The sequence below is a fragment of the Gekko japonicus genome, unplaced genomic scaffold, assembly GCF_001447785.1.
Source record: "Gekko japonicus isolate JY-2015 unplaced genomic scaffold, Gekko_japonicus_V1.1 scaffold464, whole genome shotgun sequence".
Lineage (NCBI taxonomy): Eukaryota > Metazoa > Chordata > Lepidosauria > Squamata > Gekkonidae > Gekko > Gekko japonicus.
The window spans coordinates 307862-331393 of record NW_015170903.1 but is presented as its reverse complement, the minus strand read 5'-3'; the positions used below and the strand labels follow the sequence as shown (position 1 = coordinate 331393).

The following is a 23532-nucleotide window of genomic DNA, read 5'->3' as shown; positions in this document are numbered from 1 at the left end:
TGTGAGCATTGGTTCCTTGGTGGGGATGTCGGCGCTTGCTTCTTTGGCGATCTGCAGACCCATGCCAGATGGCCCCACCTCCCTCACACTCGAGACACTATGTCTTTTGACCAACAGCGCTCACGAGGATTATTCCCGCCTCAACCGGTGCACGCTGGGCTGGCTGCAGGCTTCACTCGGGTCCGCTTGTCAGCTCCAGCTTTGACTTCGTACACGTCCTTGTCGGTGTCATCGCCCTCGTTGCTGAAAACCTGGTGGTGGACATGCTGCTCTGTTGATGCCAACTGCTGGCGTACCTCTCTGGTTGACTTGTCGGCTGCCTCTGCGGCGACAGCCTCAGTGTAGGCAACAGCCCAAGTCAGGGTGGTGCGGGCAAACAACCGCTGTTGCAGCCTTTCGTCCCTCATGCCGCACACTAGCTGGTCTCGGAGGGCCTCTTCGATGTTCACGAAGTTGCAGGGTCTTGCAGCCTTACGCAATGCCACTACATACTCGGCCACCGACTCATTAGTTGCCTGAGCTCTCTTATAGAAGGCATGCCAGCAGGCAATCTCCGATGGTTGAGGAGAGAAGTGCGCTTTCAACTTCTCTATCAGGTCCTTGAACGGAACCGTCTTGATGTCCGCTGGCGCTACCAGCAACCGGGCAATGTCAAAAACGCTCTTGCCGCAAGAGCTCAGGAGTGTTGCCCACTTCTTCTCTTCAGTTGCGATGTCGTTCGTCTCGAGGTAGAACTCGAACTGCGTCAGGTAAACATCCCATTCCTTGGTGGTAGGTTCAAATGCCTTGAACTTCTGGCTATTGGCCATCCTGACAGGTGTTTCCACCTGATCTGGTGGTGCCTGCTGCTGATTGGCCATGGCGCGATGCTCGCTGCTGTCCGTCGTGGGATTGTTTAGTGGGGCTGCCTACCCGCACTAATATCCCACCTTCATCGCCAATTGTTAAGTCGCCCGCTTAACAAAGTAGTCAGAGAGTGATTCAGCAAAGATTCAGCTTTATTCATCAACTCGAACACAATTCCAACACGGATCAACATCTGATAGCCAGAACAGCCTTTACATTGCAGTCGTCCTGCTTTTAAACTCTCCCGGCTAATGTAGCCACACCCACTGTACAAATACCAACCAATACGGTTCAGATAAGGACCAATCATGGACGTTCCCGCGCAGGGAGCTTGCTGTAAAGTGATTGGCTAGGTGCTTCCTGGGCTAGCAATACGATTGGATGGATTTGGATCCTAGCCCAGGACAAAGCTTAACATAGCTTTTCAATCAGATGTTTTACAACACATAATGCATTCAATGGCAGCTTATGAATACATTACAGTTTTGCTGTGTGCTGCGGAAGGTGGAGATGCTATCAAAACCTGAGTGTTTTCTTAGGGCTTGATAATTCTGTGCCATATTTTGTTTTTCAGTTCCTAAATATATCAAGCACAAATATGTTAACTTCTGAGAGAGAACTTAACTGCATGTCACAATCTGTGAAACAAGGCATATCACTTTAAATAAGAATATAGTGCCAAACTTGAAAGGAAAACTGCTTACAGTGGAGGGGCAAGCACCCTTCTACTGCAAAAGGTCTAACGATGGGAAATTATTAAAGAAAGCATCAAGCACTTATTACATGCCGCTTGGGAGATCCGACAAGAGCATTTTAAATAAACACAAAATTTGTTGTTAAGTTGCATCATGAGACTTTCAGTAAACAAATAAAAATTAAACCAAAAATATATACCTACAATCCAACACTGATTTCATTGATTTAAACATGCTCAGCTCTGTGTTGGATTGAGGCCAATATTTGTTTTGATAGCTTTCATTCATTGCAATGCATTTAAATTCAATTTAAAGCTCTGGGGCACCCCCGGGATCTTTTGTAAAGCTCACTCTGCCTGCTTGTATTTATCACCTTCAGATTCACTGCTGACAATTTAATTTTTGCTTCTGAAGTTTCCAGGGTTTTGCCTGAATGCATTCTCATCCCAGAGAAATTAAAATGATTTTTTAAAAAACAGCCCTGATTGTAGAATACATTCACACCACAATATGCCTTTTTGAAGGAACATACACACACTCCGTCCTATTTGAATCCACAACAAGCGGCAGGTTAGTTATGAGTCAACCTGTCTGCCCCAGTGAAGGATTACAGACTGTTGCTAAAACCCTTCCTCAGAGATAGGACTGGTAGTTGAGGAAGTCTCTTTTATGTAGTGGAGCAAACAACAAACACCCAGTTCAGTTTGGCTGAAGACCTCTTTATTAATAGTAGCTGCAGGACAGGTAACTTGGCTATTGGAATAAGGAAAAACAATACTTAACTAAGCTGTTTCTAGAGCTCTAGACCAGGGTTTAGTAGATCCTACACTCCTGCAGGCTGTTAGCTGGAAGTGCGAAGACAAGCACTGAGTCCCTCCTACTCTCCTGCTTGCTCTGAGGCCTACTGAGATAGCCTCTTAAAGAGGCAGTACACAACAGCCTTTGTCCTGCTATTGTAAATGGCAGCACGATTCACCTATACATCTACTGATGAATAAATAACCTCAGACCTTCCCTCCTGGCAAAGCCAATGGTTTTCATACTTCAATAAAGACATTGTGCATAAGAGCACACAGATGCAAGATTCCCTTTATTTTCAGCCCTTATTTTCAAGGAGGTGATAAACAACATGTTTTCAGTATGCTCATTAAAAATTGAATAGATAGTTATGAAGTCCAACTAAAAACACTTGCTTATAACGATAGTTTATCATTCCCTTAACAGTTTCTGTAATGCTGTGCTTGAAATAAGTAATCTGTAAATCAAATATTTATTTATTATTTGTATTGCACCCTTAAATATATAGCACTTTATAACTGCCCAGGTCTATGCCATACTTATAATTATAAACGGTTTATTACAAGCTGCTTCCTATAAAGCATTTAGAAAATAACATTTAATCTAAAACTGTTAAGTCCGTATTTAACAAAATAGCCAAAGAGTGATTCAGCAAAACTCAGGTTTATTTCAGCTCGACGATCAACTTCTCTGACACGGTACAACTTCTCTGATAGCCCGAACAGCTTCCCATTGCAGCTGCTCGGTATTTAAAACATTCCCGGCTAATATAGCCACGCCTACTATACAGTTAAACAACCTATCAGGTTGAGACAATAAGGACCAATCAGAGTCTTTCCCGCTTATACACATTTGAACCTGATTGGACGCAGTAGTCTTGAACTTCAATCCCTGTTCAAGACGAAGCTTAACATTGCTTCCTTATGAGATGATTCACAACCATCTTAATGCATTCTAGGCAGCACAGAATACATTACAAAAACACAAGCCGCAAATTGTGTTAACAGATTAAACAAGGGGAGATTTTTCTCAAAAGGAAGGAAGGAAAGAACCATTCACCCACTCTCTCTCCAAGTGAAGAAATATTGGTGTACTCAGTTCTGAGGGCCTGCTATGTACATGAGTTAAAATATAACTCAGTAATTCTTGAAAGGAACATCATCACATAAATAATTTGGAAGTTATGGATTTATTGCAGTTAGGTTAACTGGTAAATATTCGCCAAATTTTGTAATCCCATGAAATCACTTGTAGAGCTATGCATGATTCTGATCAGGACATTTCATCCAAATTTTATTACATCATGGAGTAAAAGTGAGCCACCTGACACTTTAAAAAAATCAAGATTTGTGGTGATATTGGTTGGCATTGCTATGATCTGCTACAATTCTTTGAATACTTAAGTGTCCAGACTTCCCTGCCAGGGCTCTTTTTGTGGCAGGAAGTCCTTTGCATATTAGGCGACACACCCCTAATGTAGCCAGTCCTCCAAGAGCTTACAGTAGCCCCTGTAAGAAGAGCTCTGTGAGCTCTTGGAGGATTGGCTACATTAGGGATGTGTCGCCTAATACAGGCTGGCAGCAGGGAAAAGCCCTGAAAACTGGAAGAACCCCTGCCAGGACCTGGGGCCTGGCAACTCTGTTCTCCAACCCACACTAGTGTATCCAATTTGATAATGCCCACATAATGATGAGCTGTTTCAGATCTTGAAAACAGTTGAGAAGACCAAGGACCAATGTGCACACTGCACTGTGAAGCACAGACTGCATCCAGTCATTCCATCATGTGACTCTGCAAAAGCCCCAAGCCCCAAGTTTGTTTCTCTAACTGTAGATAAATGAGCCAAAGTGTCATGCACGGAGAGACTGGTAGTCCATCTCTCCTGGCCCTCAGCAATGTAACTTTTAAAAATAAAAATACTGGGTATGAATTTCATACCAAAAGGAGAGGAGGTTGTTTTTGATATTTTTGACCAAATTGGGGAGAAGATCCTAGGACAGTGTTACAGCAGCACTATTGGAAGTAAAGGTAAAGGTTTCCCTTGCTCGAAAGCCAGTCGAATCTAACTCTAGGGGGTGGTGCTCATCTCAATTTCCAAGCTGAAGAGCCAGCATTGTCCAAAGACTTCTCCGTGGTCATGTGGCTGGCATGACTAAACGCCAAGGTGCACAGAATGCTGTTACCTTCCCACCCAAGCGGTACCTATTTATTTACTTGCAACTTCTTGCTTTAGATCTGCTAGGGTGGCAGGAGCTGGGACCAGAGACAGGAGCTAACTCCATCATGTGGTGCTAGGGTCTTGAACTGCCAAGCTACAGACCTTTCGGTCTGCAGCTCAGTGTCTTAGCCTCTGAGCCACCGTGGCCCCTAAGCATTTGAAGGGGAAGATCTATTTGACAGTTAATTGGCTTTTTGTCCAAAGGGTCATTATCTCAAATGAACAGTAAATTGCATGGTTTTATAAAATAGAATTATTTTATGATTAATATATTTATATTGGGCTGGGTTCAAACACTCCCTCTCACTATATGAGAATCTTTCTTCAGGAGAAGAAGACCCTCACCTAGTGGAAGGGAATCTTTGGATCTAATCCACCATTTAAAAATCTTAATGTATAAGATGCTGCATTGTTCACTGAAGCAAAAAAATTACATAAACATTAAATTTTAGTGTTATCACTAATAATATGGTGAAGATCCCTACTTTGTACCTCTTAGATTGGCCCTGGAAATTAGGAAACTGTCTGAGGAAGAAGCCAGCTGCACAGTGCTCCAGGGCTGGCATAAAATGCTATGAATAAAATTACATAGCTTTAGTTAGGCATACCTCTAAACCAGTTTGGTTAAATGTATGTCAAGAGGAGAAATTTCAGGATATTTACCACACCAAATTTACACCACCACAGTAGTAAAATCTTAAAGATGTATAGCATAGTTCCCATATGAATATGGAGTTCCTAAACAAGCTACTACCAATTTTGGTATCAGAGACAGCTCTAGTTTTGTATTCGCAGTTGGTTTCAATACTGAAGTTGATGGAAAGCTGCTTACTCACATGAAGCAAAGCTGCCACATTTAGGATTTGCGCATTTTATGGGGCAGCGAGGGGCGGGGGAGGCTCAAACAAACATATGAATTACTCAGGACCACGAAAACAAACTGCAGGATTAAAATTACGACTCTTCTTACAAAATGTCAACAGCAGAGTTCATACAGTGCTCTCTAAACAGAACTCTTCCTGATTTCTTTTCTTGCTGAAATGGTATTTTTCTAACAAAATTTGCAGACTTTGTTTCTTGAGTCTAGACTCCTTAGATAATAGCTAGGGTGAACCTTTACCTTTTAATCCATCAAACTGATATTCTCATCTTTCAGTTCAGTGTCAATATAAATCAGATCTGCCCTGACCTGGGTAGCCCAGGCAAGCCTGATCTCATCAGATCTCGGAAGCTTAGCAGGACCACCACTGGCTAGTATTTGGATGGGAAACCTCCAAGGAATACCAGGGTTGTTACACAGAGGCAGGTTATGGCAAGCCACCTCTGAATGTCCCTTATCTTCAAGACCCACTAGGGGTCGCCATAAGTCAGCTTGACTTGATGGCTATATATATCTCTCCTTATAGTAAAAGAGTTTTGGTGTCCCTCCTGGACACGCTTCCACAGCCTTTCGCCCACTCGGCTGCCATGCTCACAGTCTCCCAATCTCGTGGCTCCATTGGCTCGCTGCGTTGGCTCGGCTCCGCCCACAGAGCTGGCAGGCAGCGTTTTGCCCTCAGTCTGGAGGGAGCCAGCAAAGGGGATGGATGCTCCACCGAGAGAGCAGCAACCCCTCCATGGGGGAGAAGGAGGCAGACCTAGCGAGTGGCAGCAAGCAGGGGAAGCACTCACCTTCGCTGCCCCTCATGCCCCCTCTCCTTTGGCCACAAGGCCTGCACTTCGTCAGGGTGATAGCTTAGTGGGCTGCACCGCAGAGAAGGCTGCCTAGTGCCTTTCAAAGGCTCCCCCTTCAGCAGCAGCGGTAGCACCAGGGAGGGTCTGGCCTAGAGGAAACAAGCTGTGGCTCCTGGAAAGCCAGACTCTCTCCTGAGGAAGAAACTTCTCTTGGCTCCTGTGTGGGACTAACTGTGACTGTCTACTCAGTGGCTGTTGGTAGGCAACCAACTTCTGACAGTAAAAAAACAATTTCCTGTCAGAATTAACTTTAAACGGCTTGCTCTCCTTTTTTCCTCCACCATGGCTAGCTGGCTAATGAGGTGGGCCAGTGACTATCAAACCATTCTCTTCAACCCCCTGCTGTGCTGCTGACTTTCCTCTAGGGTTGCCAATCTCCAGGTGAGATAGGGTTGCCAAGTCTGAGTTGGGAAATTCCTGGAGATTTGTGGGTTGGAAGCTGGAGAGGCCAGAGTTTGGGGAGGATCTCAGTGAGATATACAGTTGCCAGGTCTGGGTTGGGAAATACCTGGAGACATTGGGGGTGAATCGAGGAGAGGGTGGGATTTGGGGAGGGGAGGGGGCCTCAGCATGGTACAATGCCATGGAGTCCACCCTTCAAAGCAGCCATTTTCTACAGGGGAGCTGATTTCTGTCAGCTGGAGATCAGTTGTAAAAGCAGGAGATCCCCAGGCCCCACCTGGAGGCTGGCAACTATAAGGTGAGACCTGGAGAGCTCCCGTTGTTACAATTGATCTCCAGATGACAGAGATCAGTTCCCCTGGAGAAAATGGCTGCTTTGGAGGGTAGACCCTATGGCATCCCATGATGAGTCCTTCAATCCTCCCCCCTCCAATGCAGCTCTCCATAGGATCCACCCCCCAAAATCTCCAGGTATTTCCCTAATCAGAGGTGGCAACTGTGCTTTCTCCTCAGTGCCTGTTGCTAGGCAACCAGGTTCTGTCAGTAAAAGGCCCTTTCCACACCTATTTTGGCCTTTGGGAGAAAACTCATTAAGGCCAGTCCTGATAGGGTTACCAATTCCAGGTGGGAAATTCCTGGAGATTTGAGGGATGGAGCCTGGAGAGGGTGAGGTTTCAGGAGGGGTGGGACCTCAGACAGGTACAATGCCATAGACTCCACCCTCCGAACCAGCCATGAAGGATGATGTCTAGTGTTGGACCGGTAGTATGGATGTGGAAGATGAATGCTGACTGACTGCTAAGGAAGGATGATTATGAGAGAGGGTGATTGAATGGGTGTGATTGCCAAGTTAAAATGGAAGAGTTAGGTTCGATTTAAATTACTGACAACCATTCTAGGAATGGTTAATATAGTTGAAAGTTTTTAGTAACTGCTTCCAGGAGGACGGTGGCTCACCTGGTAATTTTATTATATTTTATGTATTTTCTGGCAGGTTAGTTAGTTATATATTGTACTTTAGAGAGTTATTGAGTTTTAATTGGTACAATAGGGAGTTAGGTTAAACAGGCATTAGTTAGCTGATCCAATTCGCCAGCACCAGGACCTGAAGCTGTGCCCAGCTCTGGGTGGAGGAGCTATCCTGTGTAGTCAGTACCGGTGGTCTGTGGCCATTGCAAAGACTGTTTGGTGCGATGATGCTGGAGCAGCAAATCCCGGTGCTCTGGGGGCGTGGAAAGTATTGCAGTGGGTCTAGGCAAAAGGGTAAGGGAAGGATGTTGAGAAAAAGACGGGCTTGACACCCTTCTAGCCTATGACCCATCCCGAAGGAGGTCAGCAGTGGGGCTAGGATGAAGAACCCCTTTCTGTCATTGGTGTTGTGTAATGCCAGGTCCATCAATAATAAAACGGTAGTCCTTCGGGACTTCGTTATGGAAGAGCAGATGGACCTGGCATGTATGACTGAGACCTGGGTGAGGGATGGGGAGACAGTAGCTCTCTCCCAGCTTGCCCCACCCGGGTTCTCGGTCCTACACCAATCGTGGACCAAGGGGCGGGGGGGAGTGGCGATGTTCATTCGGGAGGCTTACTCCATCAGGGTGCTCCCCCCCGATGGAGATTGCGGGCATGGAGTGTCTGGGGACCGTGGAGAGTTTGGCGATCTGGCTAGTGTACTGATGGCCTAACGCACCGACCAGTAGCCTGCCATCCCTGCTGGAGGTTGTATCAGGCTTGGCACTGGAGCACCCTAGGCTTTTGGTCTTGGGTGACTTCAACGTCCATGCTGATAATGTGACCTCCAGCTGGGCTGCAGACCTGGTCCCATCCATGGCGGCACTGGGACTCTCTCAATTTGTGTTGACCCACATACACCAGGCCAGGCACATGCTTGATTTCATCTTCGCGGCGGGGATTATAGTGGACCAGATTACTGCAGTAGCAGTACCATGGTTGGACCACTTTGCCCTAAAGGCTTGTCTGAATGTCCCACCCTAACCCCGTTTAGGCGGCGAGCAGATTTTAGCTCGCCCACGGAGCCAAATGGACCCAGTACAGCTTCAGATGGCTCTGCAAAATCCGATGCCCCCTGGCAGCTCATTGGATGAGCTTGTGGAGGACTGGCATGACCGACTCTCCCCAGCCATCGACGAGATTGCTCCCAGGCACCCTCTGCACCCTTGCTCTAGGCTTGCCCCTTGGTATACCCAGGGGTTGCGGCTTATGAAGCAAGAGTTAAGATGGCTAGAGAGACAGTGGTGGCGTGTTCATGATGAAGCATCAAAAACATCTTATAGGACATTTATGAGATTCTATGAGATGGCAGTCAAGGCTGCTAAGAGAGTTCTATGCAGCTGAGATTGCGTCTGCTAGCTCACACCCAGCCCAATTATTTAGAACAATTCGGTCCTTGACAGCTCTGCCACAAGGCAGACAAATTAGTAGGGAATTGGATATGGGCTGTGAGGCTTTTGTGAGCTATTTCGTAGATAAAGTCTTGATGCTCCGCTGTGACCTCCCAGCCACAATTGAAACAGTGAGCGAACTTGAGGTCCCTTGAGCATCTCCGTGGAGTTTAGAATGTTTTGACCTGCTCAATCTGGAGGAAGTTGACAGACTGCTCGTAACTGTGCGCCCAACCACATGCTGCCTGGATCTGTGCCCTTCCTGGCTCATCAAAGCGAGCCACGAGGGGTTTCGAGGTGCCATAAGGGAGATTATCAACAAGTCCCTCTCAGAGGGACAATTCCCTGAGGCACTCAAGGAGGCGATGGCCCGCCCCTCTCCTGAAAAAAACCAGCTCTAGACCCGGCCAAATTGGCCAACTATCGGGCGGTGTTCAATTTGCCCTATTTGGGCAAATTGATTGAGAGGGCAGTGGTGACACAGCTTCAGAGCTTTCTGGATGATGCTTCTGTCCTTGATCCATTTCAGTCTGGCTTTCACTCGGGTCATGGGACAGAGACGGTGCTGGCTGCCCTTACTGATGACCTCCAGAGGCATCTGGATCGAGGCAGTGTGGCGGCACTGTTGTTGTTAGAGCTGTCAGCCGCGTTTGATACGGTCGACCACCAGTTGCTGACCCACCGCCTCGCCGACATGGGGATACAGGGGCTCGCTCTTCAATGGCTTGCCTCCTTTCTCCAAGGTTGGGGACAGAGGGTGGTGAGAGGGGAGGAGCAGTCCCGGAGGTACCCATGAGTGTGGGGTGCCTCAGGGAGCAGTGCTTTCCTCGATGTTGTTCAACATCTACACACGCCCCCTCGCCCAGATTACCAGGAGGTATGGGCTGGGTTGCCATCAATATGCAGATGACACCCAGCTCTATCTGATGTTGGGTGGCCGGTCCGGGCTCCGACCCAGAAGATCTGACCCAGGCATTACAGGCAGTGGCTGAGTGGCTCAGGCTGAACCGGCTGAAATTAAACCCAGTGAAGATGGAGGTCCTGTGCCTGAGTCGGAACGGATCGGGGTTAGGGATCCCTCTCCCGACCTTCGATGGGGTGCCATTGGTGTCAATGTCAGAGGTTAGGAGCTTGGGAGTGCGCCTGGATTTCTCCCTCACTATGGAGGCCCAGGTGGCAGCCACTGCCAGATCAGTATTTTATCATCTTAGGCTGGTTTGGCATACCGAATCCATTTCAAAGTGCTGGTGCTTGCCTTTAAAGCCCTACATGGCCAGGGTCTGACCTACCTGAGGAACTGCCTTTCCCCATATATACCCCCAAGAGCACTTCGGTCGGGGACACAACATCGCATGGTGGTTCCAGGCCCCCGGGAAGCAAGGCTCGCCATGACCAGGGCCAGATCCTTTTCGGTGTCGGCCCCTACCTGGTGGAACAAGCTCCCAGAGGAGATCAGGGCCCTGCAAGACCTTATGCAGTACCGCAGGGCCTGAAAGACAGAGCTCTTCCACCAGGCTTTTGCATAGGGGCTGCCACTGCTGCCGCAACCAATGCTATGGATAACAACGCGGTTAGGGACGGCCCTAGGAAGACCGCTTATAACACCACATGGCACTGGTACCACCGGACGTACTAGGAACCAACTACAGGATAAGATCACCCCCAAAGAACTGACTGTTGCCATCAAGAGATTTATTCAGAGACCATCTTATCTTCATGTAGCACTTTATTTTTATCTGTGTTATTTAAGGTTTTATTGCTTTTACAATGTTTTATGTGGGCTCCACCCCTTGTAAGCCACCCTGAGCCCGCTTGCGGGGAGGGTGGGGTAAAAATGTCATAAATAAATAAATAAATAAATAAATTCCTTCATGGGGAACCACAGTTGCCAATCTCCAGGTGGGGGCTGGAGATCACTCAGAATTACAACTGCTCTCTAGGAGGGAGGGGAGGAGATGGAAAGCTGAAGCCAGGGGGCAGATAATGGTAGGTTGACGATTGGCTGGGAGGGAGATCAGGTTGCCAACTCCATGATGGGAAATTCCTGGAGATTTGAGGGGTGGAGCCTGGAGAGGGTGAGGTTTGAGGAGAGGTGGGATCTCATACAGGTACAATGCCATAGACTCCACCCTCCAAACCAACCATTCCCTCATGGGAAACCATTATTGCCAGTCTCCTGGGGAGGGATGGAGATCACACAGAATTACAACTGCTCTTCAGGTGGAGAAAATGGTGAACTCTGTGTCATTATACCCTGCTGCGGTCGCCACAGCAAATTGGCGCTAAGTGCCCAAGACCGGGGTACTCTCCCAGAGCCTCTTTCTAGAGCTCGTTGTATTTATTTCTACAACGGACCTTATTCCTAGTATTTTTATATATATAATCTATTACAACACTTGATGCATTATGAAAAGATGCATGTTTCACAGCGTTTCATAGCATTGCAATGGTAGTACAAGTGGCATGTAAAAAACCCTACACTTTTCAAAGGATTTCAAAAAATATTAAGTACTCCCACACAAATACATTCGCATAAAGAACCGCAGTCCTGCTTACCTGTGCTATCATCATAAACAACGGTGACAGTTTTCCACTTGAAGAACTGTACAAGGTCAAGGATGGCACGGCTGAGTGAAGAGAAATCTGGATAAAGACTGACATAGAAAGAGTCTTTGTTGTCTGAAACCTGATGCTTCCAGCGAGTCTGTATATGTGGAACCCCCAAGGCATTGCAGATAGATTGCACTGCATTAGCTGAAGAGCTATGTGAAGGTCCGAAGATAGCTGCTACTCCAAGGGAGAGCTGATCACAGGCTAAAAAACAAGACACACATGATCAACAGTGTACAAAGGGGAGGGGGAGACTTGCTGTCCAGAAAACTATCAAACAAGGCAGGGTTTAATAACAAAATTTCCTCCTTAATTATTACAGTCACAATGTACCCATCTTTTCTCTTAAGGAGATTCAAGTTAAATGCAAGTCTCTTTTCCTGTGCTTTTCTTGAAACCACTAACCATGCAATAGCCATTACTGGGGGGAAAGCTTTGTTAATAATCAGAAGCCAGAAGATGCAGTTTAGTGTAACTACAGTTAGGGGGAGCGTAGCCATTTCCTTCAATGGCATGCAGATTAACCCTACAATGTTTGACCCATACTTTCACCCTTATTTAGAAAAATGTCATTTTTATGTACTTTTGCACTACTTTTCACTACTGTAGTTACACAAATGCTAAGAGATGGAATCTCTAATAACAGTAATGGCTGGATAAGGGAAGCACAGGTTTTCCAAGCTTAGAGCCACTTCATCAGATGTTACCTTCTTTGTTTTTGCTGTAACAGACAAACACAACTATCCCTGCATATACACAACTATCCCTGCATATACTGTAGGGATACTGTATATAAAGAATATGTAGGAATTATGAATATACAGTATTCTTAGTTCAAACATTATTTTAAACCAGTTCAGGATTCTTCTTCTGTATGGTGCTTCAGTGGCAAGGAAACAGTTTCGAACTTTTAAAATCAAATTAGATGCCTATTCCAGGACTCCATGGACTGCTAGAAGAGGTAGTAGATCTGCTGAAATCCGAGTATTTGGACTTCTCTAGCCTGAAGTCTTTTGGTGAGACATCTACTGGTTTGTTAATGGAATAATTGTAGGCTACCACACTAGCTGAGAGCATAAATCTGGTTATTAAGGCTCCTGTCACAATAAATACACCATTATACCTGAGCCTTTCATCTTTCATTCATGACTTCTTGAAACTTACAGAAATGGCTGCCAAAGGCAAACAGCTATCTGGAATCCACAAAGTCATGAAAGCAAGTAGACAGAGTATTAGATCTGTACCAAGGGACTGAAAATCCCTGCTCTCTCAGCAGGCTTGGAAAAAATAATCTTCATAATCAGTTTCCCATTAAAAGTAACAGCCTGCCTTGCAGGGATGTTGTCAGGTCTAAAGAAATAACTACTCTACACAATATAGTGTAAATTAAAAACACAACAGAGAAGGAATATACAAATACCATGCCCCCTTGCTCATAGATGACATCATTTGTGATATTTTGCAGGAGATAAGTATTTCTTTCTTTCTAGAGATTTTCCACTAGAACATATATGAAGCAATACACAAATATATCACACATTGGAAGTCCTGCATGAGAAGGATCTCACTAGTTGACTCTCTGTACATGGAAACACTAAGTCTTTAAGTGCCTGTTTCTTCTGCCACAGAAGCTAGTGAGAGCCATATATAGCCCTGTTCATAGAACATGAAACTCAGTGATACTGAACATAGAAGGAAAGCAGCATCACACCTTTTCTCCATACTGCTGACCTACACACATTCAGTGTCCCTTTGTGTATAGAAATCTTGCTTTCTAAATTCTCATGCCTTCTCCTGTGATGACATTCTGCTTGTTTCCTGTTGCAGGCCCCAAATGGTCTAGTGTGAGACCAGATGGCCTGAGCCACCTAATAGCCATGCCATATATCCACATTCCTTAACACCTCTCTGCTAAGAGCCAGACTTGAAGGCTCCTGGCTCACATGGGCCATGTCATGTACACAATGGAGAAAGCTGAAGGTTGGGTCACCTGACTGCAGGCAGGGCCTCTAACTTCTAGCCAATCCCCACACACCTGATGTTGCAGCTATGGCAACCAACAATTAGACACACACCCCTGCCATTCGTGATTGGCTGATGGCCACAGCTAATTATGACTGGGATGAGGGGTATAATTCCATGGGTCTCTATGGGAGAGCTGCTGCTCGCTCTCTCTTCTCTCCCCTGCTCTTGCTTGCTTTATTGCTCCTGGGATTCTGATTTTGAAACAAAGAGCAACCTTTTGTAACTGTAAAGCTGTATCTCTGAACAGATCTGGACTACATACTTGTGCAAGATGGGATTTCTCTTCAAAATCCCTTGGTGCCTACCTGAATTGTTATGCAATGGATTATTTTGGACTATTGAGACTCAACTGGGTAACTATGATTCTGCTTAATGTGTAGTAAGGGCAAATAGCCATAGGTTTTGTTATTTTTGTATCCTCTAGTAGTCTTTTTGCTATGCTTTGCACTGAATAAAGTTCATTCATATTTTGTAATTGTCTCTGATGCTGTACTTGAACTCCAAGGCTAAATCTCGTGTCTAGGCTGACCACAGAGCTACCATTGTGATAGTTGCTGATATGTTAATTCCAGGATGCCAGCTAAGAGTTTGAATCTCTGCTCTTAGGCTGAGTGGGGACCCCGTGAAGAGATTCTGATGGCAAACTGTTGTGAAGCCTCGAGAGAGTACAGACTGTCTCATGGATTTTTGGTTAATGTGCTGAAATACAGAATTCCCTCCCATCCCTGGACTGGGCTGAGTGGGTTAATCCTGTACACTTTGTGATCCTTGATGAACACATGTTGTATGCATATTGGCTTTGGCTTTGCAATTGGGTACCCAGCTTTTTCTACAGACTCTGTTCACAAATTACACTGAACTCAGAAATTGAGAATGGGGTGGCCAATGTGATTCCATTCCCCTCCAAGTGTTTTTCATGTCACATGATGACCCCAGTTATTTACATCCATGGGAGATGTAGGCAGAGTCACGTGAGGCAGAGCATTGAGGTGGATCAAGATTTATTCCCATGATACGAGAAAACCAATGCCTAAGCCAGGCAAACATCTCCATCTCTCAAAAGCTTTCAAAAACTTACCTTTTTTGGATGCTTCAAAACTGTCATAGAGGTTTATCTTCTGTGTGTCATACGTTAATGTGGTGTTTGGCAACAGAGTTCTGTTTCTATTGATTGTGTTCACAGCAAATCTGAAGGCTAGTTCCTCTGCTCCCATTGCTCCTGTTGGGCCGGATTCCACACATTCAAAAATACCCCCTAGAGAAATTGAAACATCACACATACACAAAATCAGCAAAAATAAGGCAACAATACACATTAAACATAATTGAAATCTGTACCTTTAGGTTCATTTTGCATTCTGACCTAAATATAAAAACAAGGCCCCAAGATTTATGTAGGTCAGAAACTGTAACAAAAGAGCAGAGTTGTAAAGCATTGTAGGACCCTACAGTAGTATAGTTTTGCCATAAATTATGTCAAAGTGCTGTAAGCTGAAATGTCCCAATGTCCCAAGGAAAAAAAGAAACAGCCTCATGTCAATGCAGGCATGAGTCAGCTGACAGGTCTCCTCTGAAATCCAGAAAATAGAGGTACACAGACGATCCATAGCTCATGGAAAACCTATCATGAACTGTTTTTAGCTGTGAGAAACGTTGCAAAGATCTTAGCTGACCAATATTCATGCTAGGCAAGGACACATAAGCTTCAAAGAACTGAGCATCTAGAAAGATGGTTGCCAAACAGCCTGGACAAGTACCACATTCCAATCGTTATGGAAGGCTTCTGGTGTGCATGGCCCAAAGGCGCCTGCTAATTCTAGTGCATACAGCTCCAAATGCATGATGCAAAATCCACATAATCCTGAAATAGTTCACTGGTGTGGACATTTTTGGAAGCAGTATTTACATAAACCCATACCCCACCTTTTGATTGGTCGAAGTAAGGGGGGGGAGAAAGTTAAATCCCCTCTTTTCCATGGATACTCTGAAAAAAAAGAAAACAAGCAAGAAGGGGGCCATTTTACATAGTTTGTGTCCAAATTCCTCACTCGGACTTTTAGTGCACTTGAGAGTCCTCTACTGGGAATTCAACGCCCAAGCAAATAGGGCCCACTGCAAATTGGGACAACAGTATGCTGGGAGAAGAGGCTTTAGCCTCCCCCCCCCTCAGGCCTGTAGCCACAAGGGGGCCCACAAGGGTGATGCCCCTCCTGAATGTTCCCTGCCCTTTCAAGCACAACTGAGACCCATCATGGCCAGTTTTCAGGCAGCACAGGCTAAGGAGGGGTCAGAGAAGGAGACCTTCTCTTCTTCCTGCCCTCTGACGATGGTTGGAAAAGGCGGGAGCCAAAATGTGCCCTGCCACACCAGTCAGCTTTCCTACTGTTGAAGCAGCTCATGTGGTCTGGAGCACGGCACATCCTCCTTCCTTCCCTGGCAGGACCTCTGCTGTGCTGCCCTCAACTGCCTCTAGTGGGAGGAGGAAGGGAGGGGAGGTGCAGGAAATAAAACAGTGGCCTACCCATCGCAACCTGTGACAGGAACTGTATTGAAAGGAGGAAGGCTCAAAGATGTTAGGGAGAGCTGGGATGCAAAAAAATACAATTCCCAGAGATGCTTGAAGCAATATATCCTGGAAGCGCATGTGTATTTGCTCCGCGCTCTCTGGTAATTGCTGAGTGCTGGGAAGTTGCTGACTCTTCACGTTGCTAGGTAGTGGCAGAAGAGTCAAATGTTGTATAGAGAGCCTGAAGTCGAATTAGGCTAGTTTGTGTTTTATTTATTTGAATTACAGCTGCCTGCCTTCAGAAAAATGAAATATAGTCAGGCTTGATAGACAGTCTCACACTGGGCTTCTTTATCTCCTGAGCTGTCATTCAGGGAGAAACCCCACATCCTGGTCATTTGTTTCTTACAATTAGCCAGAGCTAATCCCAGCACTTTGGATCCCTACGATCTATCGAGGCAGCCAAAACACCAAAACTAAAATGTTTGCCTCTTTGTCAATCAAATCAAAGGGTGGAGTCTGAGGCTGACAGTTGGGGGCAGGCTGCTATTCTGCTGTGGGAAGTGCTTCTTCTCCCCCCCCCCTTGCTACAGGCTTCATGTTTCCTGCTCCTCCTCCTCCCCCAGTAATAGCTTTTGGTGCAGTACAAAATCTCTTTTATGTGGTCTAAACCAATTTAGCCTGCATGTGTGTATGTTAAGTGCTGTCAAATTGTTTCTGACTTATGACAACCCTATGAATCAATGTCCTTCAAAATGTCCTATCCTTAATTGCCTTGCTCTGGTCTTGCAAACTGAGGATCATGGCTTCCTTTACTGAATCAGTCCACCTGCCCCTTAGGGAAAAAAATGCCTCCCTAACAAAAAAATTCTGACTACAGGCATGATCCACACACACACACACACACACACACACACACACACACACCATTTTTCTGACCTGAAATTGCCCTGGGCAGCAGGGAAAAAGGGGGAAATAGTACACGTGGAAGCAACATGTGTGTAGCCACATAAAACAGCAGCAAACCAAGAGGTGCTAAGAAGGCATGGAATTTCTCCGTTGCATCAGTGTGATTATCACACATGCATACTGGTTTCTTCCTTTTCTCCATCATCAATGTGAAGGGCGGGGTGGAGGACCAGAACACCCTGCTGGCTGTTGTGTCTCATTTGATAGGTTCTACAACACCTTGTCAATTCAACTATATGCTTCCTTTTAAGGTTCTGCTTTTGGCCAGGGCCTGGCTGTACAGAAAAAGTGCCAAGTGAAATTCAGAAAGTACAAATAACTTGAGCAGAACATACAGACAATAATGGGCACTTACTAAGTTCCCCAACACTCCTAATTTGTATATTATCAAATCACTGAAGGAGTTTAGCTTTATAGACTGCTTCTTTATTTTATTTTCTATCTCATAACTAGAAAGAGGAGATAATTTTTTTTTCCTGCTCCTGAAGCCTGTAAAACCCCAGCTCTCTGGAAATGGATGCTCCTATAATAATACCAGAACAGAAACATTGCATACTGAGAGAGAAAGTGATAAATGGCTGTATGTAGCTAGTGGTACCAATTTAGATCTCACAAAGACTGAACAAATACAGTAAGAGGTCACATATATGTAAATATAGCTAAAAACTAGCAGGGAAGAAAACTTTGTGGATGATCCATTCATAAGATATACACTTATGACAGGAATTCAACAAGGAAGCAATGTACCTCGATAACAGCCAATTAATATTTAAAAAGGCAAAGAGGAAATTGATTAACTGAATAATGTTAATATGAAGGTCAGACATAGCTTAGATAACTATGGATAGAGAATATTATATTTCAGAGAATCTAGAAATATTATGAAAGCTCTGTATTTGCACTTTACAAAGCCTTCAATCACTAGACCATTTGAAGCTGCAGCATGAAAGCAGATGCTGTTTTGATTTCAGCAGGCACTGAAAAATAGTTTTGCAGCAGAATGCTGGAGATTACTGCGTTTGCTTGATAAACAGATACCAACTGACAAGGAGAGCAACGGGCTGTTTGATCCAATATGATGGGGAGGGGGTGTATTTGATTTTGTGATTTGTCACATCAAATTTTTGAATAAAGAAACTTCATGCAAACAGGCTTAGCTGTGAAATAGACAAGTATATCCTAAACAGCAATAGAGTCACATGAACAAGAATGGAGAACATAATGCCAATTTAATAGGTTACTTTGCCTTCTGCAATCTGCATTTTGGAGGGAAATAGTAGGATTCTAGCATGCTTGCATCACAAGCTTGATGAAAACATTTCTCTACCCCATATTTCCTTCTTTGGAGGTTACGATAGCTTTTCCATTCTGCTCAAATTACAAACAGCCACAAAATCTTGAATTGGAAGCTACAACCAAGCACCGCAAACCCAATTAATTGTTTGCTACAAAATTCTTGCAGTGGTCCCTGTAGTCCATAGGTCTTACGAAGATATTTCTTGCCTTGTACAATAAAGATCAAATAAAACACGGCAGGAAGTAGGAACACTTGTACGTGGAAGAGGAACTGACCCTGTGCAAAAGAGTTTAGCTTCCCCATCTTGCAATCGAACATTATACAGCTAATGATCCCGGACGTGGTAGAACATAATGAAGAAATATGGGCTTTTTCACAAAGAATGGTCCTTTGAAAAGCCAGAGGTTTGTTAACAGTGCATACATCAGTGCATAAATAGGACTCACTACAGTTTATTCGGAAAGGAAGGCAGCCTGGTATAACATGATCATGTCATATCTCAGAAGTTAAGCACGGTCGGTACTCGGAAAAGAGACCACCAAAGAAGACTCTGCAAAGAAAGACAATGGCACAACCACCTCTGCTTTTCACTTGCCTTGAAAGCCCCTTGCTGGGATCACCATGAGTCAGTTGCAGTTTGATGGCACTTCACACACACACACACACACACACACACACACACACACACACGAGTTTATTTTCCCATTCAATGAGATCAGCTATCATAACAAGGTATCCTTCAGACATACTTACTGGGGATTCATACACTGATCTCAATCTGTCTTGCTCCTGTTCCCCATCTTCAAATAAACTAACTGCCTTTTATTTATTAAACAGCTTAGACGTTTATTCATTTGAATAGAGATTCCACTAATGCCTCCTTTTCACACACCCCTTTCATCAGTAACTAAGGTCCTATACTTTCTTCCCTCATCTAGGGTTGGTGTGAGAAAACTGGGGTTACACTTGGTTAATGAAGAAGGAGCTGAAAAGGAGAAAACAGTGGTGCTTCCATTGCTCCTAATCAGGAAGGAAGTGTGGCAGCGGAAAGCACCATCAAGTTGCAGTCAACTTGTTGTGACCCTGTACGGTTTTCAGTGCAAGAGATGAACAGAGGTGATTTGTCATTGCCTGCCTCCATATAACAACCTAGAACTCCTCAGTGGTCTCCCATCCAAGTACTAACCAAGGCTGACCGTGCTTATCTTCTGAGATCTGAGGGGGCTGGGCTACCCTAAGCCATCCAGGTCAGGGTAGGGAAAAAGTACCAGAAAGAAAGAAAAAATCAAAGCAACTCCCAAGACCAGAGCTCAACAAACCACAGGCACCAGGACACCATAGCACCTAGAAATTAATATTTTCAGCAATGATTTCACTGTAGGGGAACCAAAATTCAACCCTAGGACTCCATATGTCACAGTCAGTACATGTAGAGCTCCAGAGCAGTACAAACAGGGTTCCTCCACTGCCATTTCAGCTCCATAAAAGATGCAGGCGGGAGAGCTGAAGCCCCTTCCCATGCCACACTTATAAGCAGAAACTGTCCCCTCAGTGGTTTGGGAACAAGAGTTCCCTGATGTTACATGTACCACTGGGATTGCCAGCCCCCTGATTGGGGTGCGGGATTTCATGCCCCCTGCTGGCATTTCCTGTTGCCACAGAGTGGCAGTGGGAAAATAATAAAAACATTAAATGGTTATCAGCCAACGCCTGCCCATAACACCCCACTCCAAGGCTCCCACTGGTTGCCAGGCCAGGCATGACAACCTTATGCACTGTGAGTCAGTTTGGGTCATGCATTATGTTTAGCTGAACCATCAGTGCTCTGTTCTCATCACAGAACTCTCCTCCTCAGAAATATTATTACTGCACCCCTTCAAGGACACACAACGTTTTCCCTCACAAATTCTACCAAGGGCTAAAGCCATTATGCTACATTGTTATTTATGAACATTTTACATATCCAGAAGAGTGGTGTGGTAAAGCTTTTCCTGCAGTGCAGTATTTTAGTTGTGAAGTGAGAGAGGGAGTATTAATATGAATGCTCTCCAATACAAAACCTTTCTGTGCAGAAGAACAAATAAAACTTCAGTGAGAACTCTAAGCAGAGCTGGCTTCTTTAAAAAAAATCTGGAGCATTTGTATTTCCAATCTTTAACCTGCAAACTGGAAGTGTTGCAGGAAAACAGTATAAGCACTTGATTCTGCTTATTGTATAAATGAATCCACAGTGGAGTAGAGAAGTCCACTACTCCACAGTGGAAAAGAGAAGTCCACTACTCCACAGTGGAAAAGAGAAGTCCAATAACTAGTAGAAGTCAGACTATGCTAATGTTCATGCCATCAGCTGATCAAATCTACCTTCCTACAAAACGGACAGAGGAAAAAAAGAAATGGATTCCAAAGCCATAATACTACCAGATACTGCCTTCCAAAAAGCTGTCATGAGTCATGTTGCTCCATCCAAACAACTGCCATTGTTGTGCCTATTCATGATAGCTTTATTAATAATCTAAGTCAGGCATGCAACACATGCTCTCAGATAAGCTGAGAGAGAAGTAATAAATCTTGCAATTCAGAAGTAGACAAGCCGCCAAACCTCTGCCTATCTCTGTCTAACAGCTTGAGGGAGGCAGATGTGGGAGTTGTCTGATTTCCAGGACAGCTTTCGGACCTGAAATTACACATCCAAACTGGCACTAGCACACTGAAGTGGGTCCTTTATCCAAAATGACATGGCCAAAGTATTTAAATGCTTACTTTGTGCACTCTTGGATTGTCTTCCTTCTGTGCATTTGAAATTCTTAATGGAATATGAACAGCTAATGCAGTTGTGTTTGCAGTTACAATCAGTGAAGGATTTTGGTCCTTATTTCCTAACATAAGCACTGGACTTAACAAGCAGCATCTCGTAACAACTGCATCATGAACCTGATCCACAGGGTTGATGTCAGAGTGGAAATTACTAAACAGAATCCCTCTTTACTCATACAAGTATGTGGACATTAATATCCAACATAGGTTTCACAGAAAATAAAGAAATTAAACAAGCTATGTTTGATAAAGCAGGCCCTCCCCAAAGCAAGGAACACCACCAGCCAGCTAACGCAGCAAATGCAAATAACACTTCTGGGCATAGAGCAGGGGTCACCACTGGGTGTGGGGGAGGAAGGTATTTGTGAATTTTCTGCATTGGGCAGGGGTTGGGCTAGATGACCCTGGATGTCCCTTCCAACTCTGTTTCTATGATTCTATATATCGTCAAAATTATACCAAAGTAACTTATATGGAACACATGAAATATAATCAACTGGGAAGTCCTTCTGAACAAAGTCCCACGTTAACGAAAGGGAGTTACATGTTCTATTAGCATTCTGAGTCTAGTAGCTCAACTGTGGCTAGCATCTTCCCTATAATTTTATAGTAAGCTTCAAAGGATCAGGCCTGGCGGGATCTGGTCCATGGGGTCGCAAAGAGTCGGACCCGACTGTGCGACTGAACAACAAAAAAGCTTCAAAGGGGTTAAATTTGGCAAATGCAACATGGTCTTTCATCTCTGTTCCACCTGTCCTAGGTAGAACATTACTTCAGCTGAGGCAGCACAAGGTGTTTGGACTGCCATAGCTAAAGCAGATTGATAGGACTGAAATGTTGGGTAAATTTAACAAAACAGACCCAGATGGCTTAAAAAGGCAAACCATTCTACATAGAACAGAGGGAAGCAGGTAGAGAGACCCAATCACACTATCATCATGAAATGATTTGCATTTAATACATTACAGTGTTAATTTTTTTTAAAGCTGGCTGTGAATCTATAAGGCATAGTTAGAAAATACATTCCTCACTAACCAGTGTCCAGTCAAAAACCAACATCAAATATACATACAACATTCAGATCACTTTACACTTCTGCCCTTTCTTGCAGATGTGAACATAAAATGGATGCTTAACCTAATGTCTGCAGGCTGCCACTGGCCACAGAAATGAATTCCAAAGGATTCTGGACTAGACATTCCCTGCTGAAAAAATCTGAAATAAATCAAGTGTTTTATTGAAAAAGGTGGCCTTCTAACCAGCATCCAATGAAAAATTACACCATTACACTTGAAACAAAAAGCCAGATTGCCTTAGTTGCAACATGGCAACAAGCCAACAGGACTAGAGATTCACAATCTATGCCAATTCACTCAATCAAAACTATGCCTCCTTTTGCACAGGAACAAATGTCCAGGCACTAGGTTCCACCATTCACAACAGACTTCCAGCTAACAATTTTATTCATGCATACATTCTCCAATGCTTAACTAAGAAGGAAGTCCTCCTTTTTGCTTCCATGTATATACAAATGTCCATAAGCAAATATTTGCTCTAATACACTGACCACATGTATTTTGGGATTTAGGCTTACCATTTGCCTGCTTATGGCAGGAGACTAAGATTGCTGCAATTGGCCACTGATGTTCAGCTGATCTGTGGGCAGAAACAGACCGGCCAAATTGGAAGGGGGTTAGGGATTGTTGTCCCTACATGATGGTGCAGCTTCCAGCATGACCCAGAAGTGGCAGTGTCATGCTGGAAACAACACAACTAGCACTTACCCCAAAACTCTATGAAAACCATAGAGTTTGGGGGTGAGTGCTAGATTGCCACCCCAGTGCAACACTGTCACTTCCAGGTCACACCAGAAGTTGCATCATCGTGCGGGGATGACAATCACGCACCCCTCCTCAATACGTTCCTGCCTTCCCCCATCTCTCACCAGTTGCCTGGCAACCCTATTTGGATTTAGAGTGGAAAACAGAAAATAGTTCATGTACTGTGGAAATCTATATCCATGCAAGGAAGAAATTGTGGACACTGTTTACAGAAGGATTTATTTACTCGACTGTTTCAACGGTTCCCTGCACTCCCTGGGGGCAAAAAATAAAAAGTATTTTTGGTCACCATTTTTGACTACTTAAAAAAACTAGAGAAAAAAATGATATACTAACACTAGTTAGATTTTTACATTCTATATATTTTGTCAGGGA

General features: G+C 44.6%; 1 protein-coding gene across 2 annotated transcripts in view; it reads right to left on the bottom strand.

Annotated features, from left to right (window-relative positions):
- The window catches only part of GRIK2 (glutamate receptor, ionotropic, kainate 2), a 918110-nt gene that overhangs the window by 633898 nt on the left and 260680 nt on the right, over positions 1–23532 (bottom strand). For both annotated transcript variants that reach the window (XM_015418620.1, XM_015418619.1), the window contains exons 2-3: positions 14809–14985; positions 11652–11909 (exon numbers count right to left, since the gene is read on the bottom strand). In XM_015418620.1, the coding sequence (XP_015274106.1) occupies positions 11652–11909; positions 14809–14985 (435 nt within the window). The remainder of the gene's footprint in view (positions 1–11651; positions 11910–14808; positions 14986–23532) is intronic.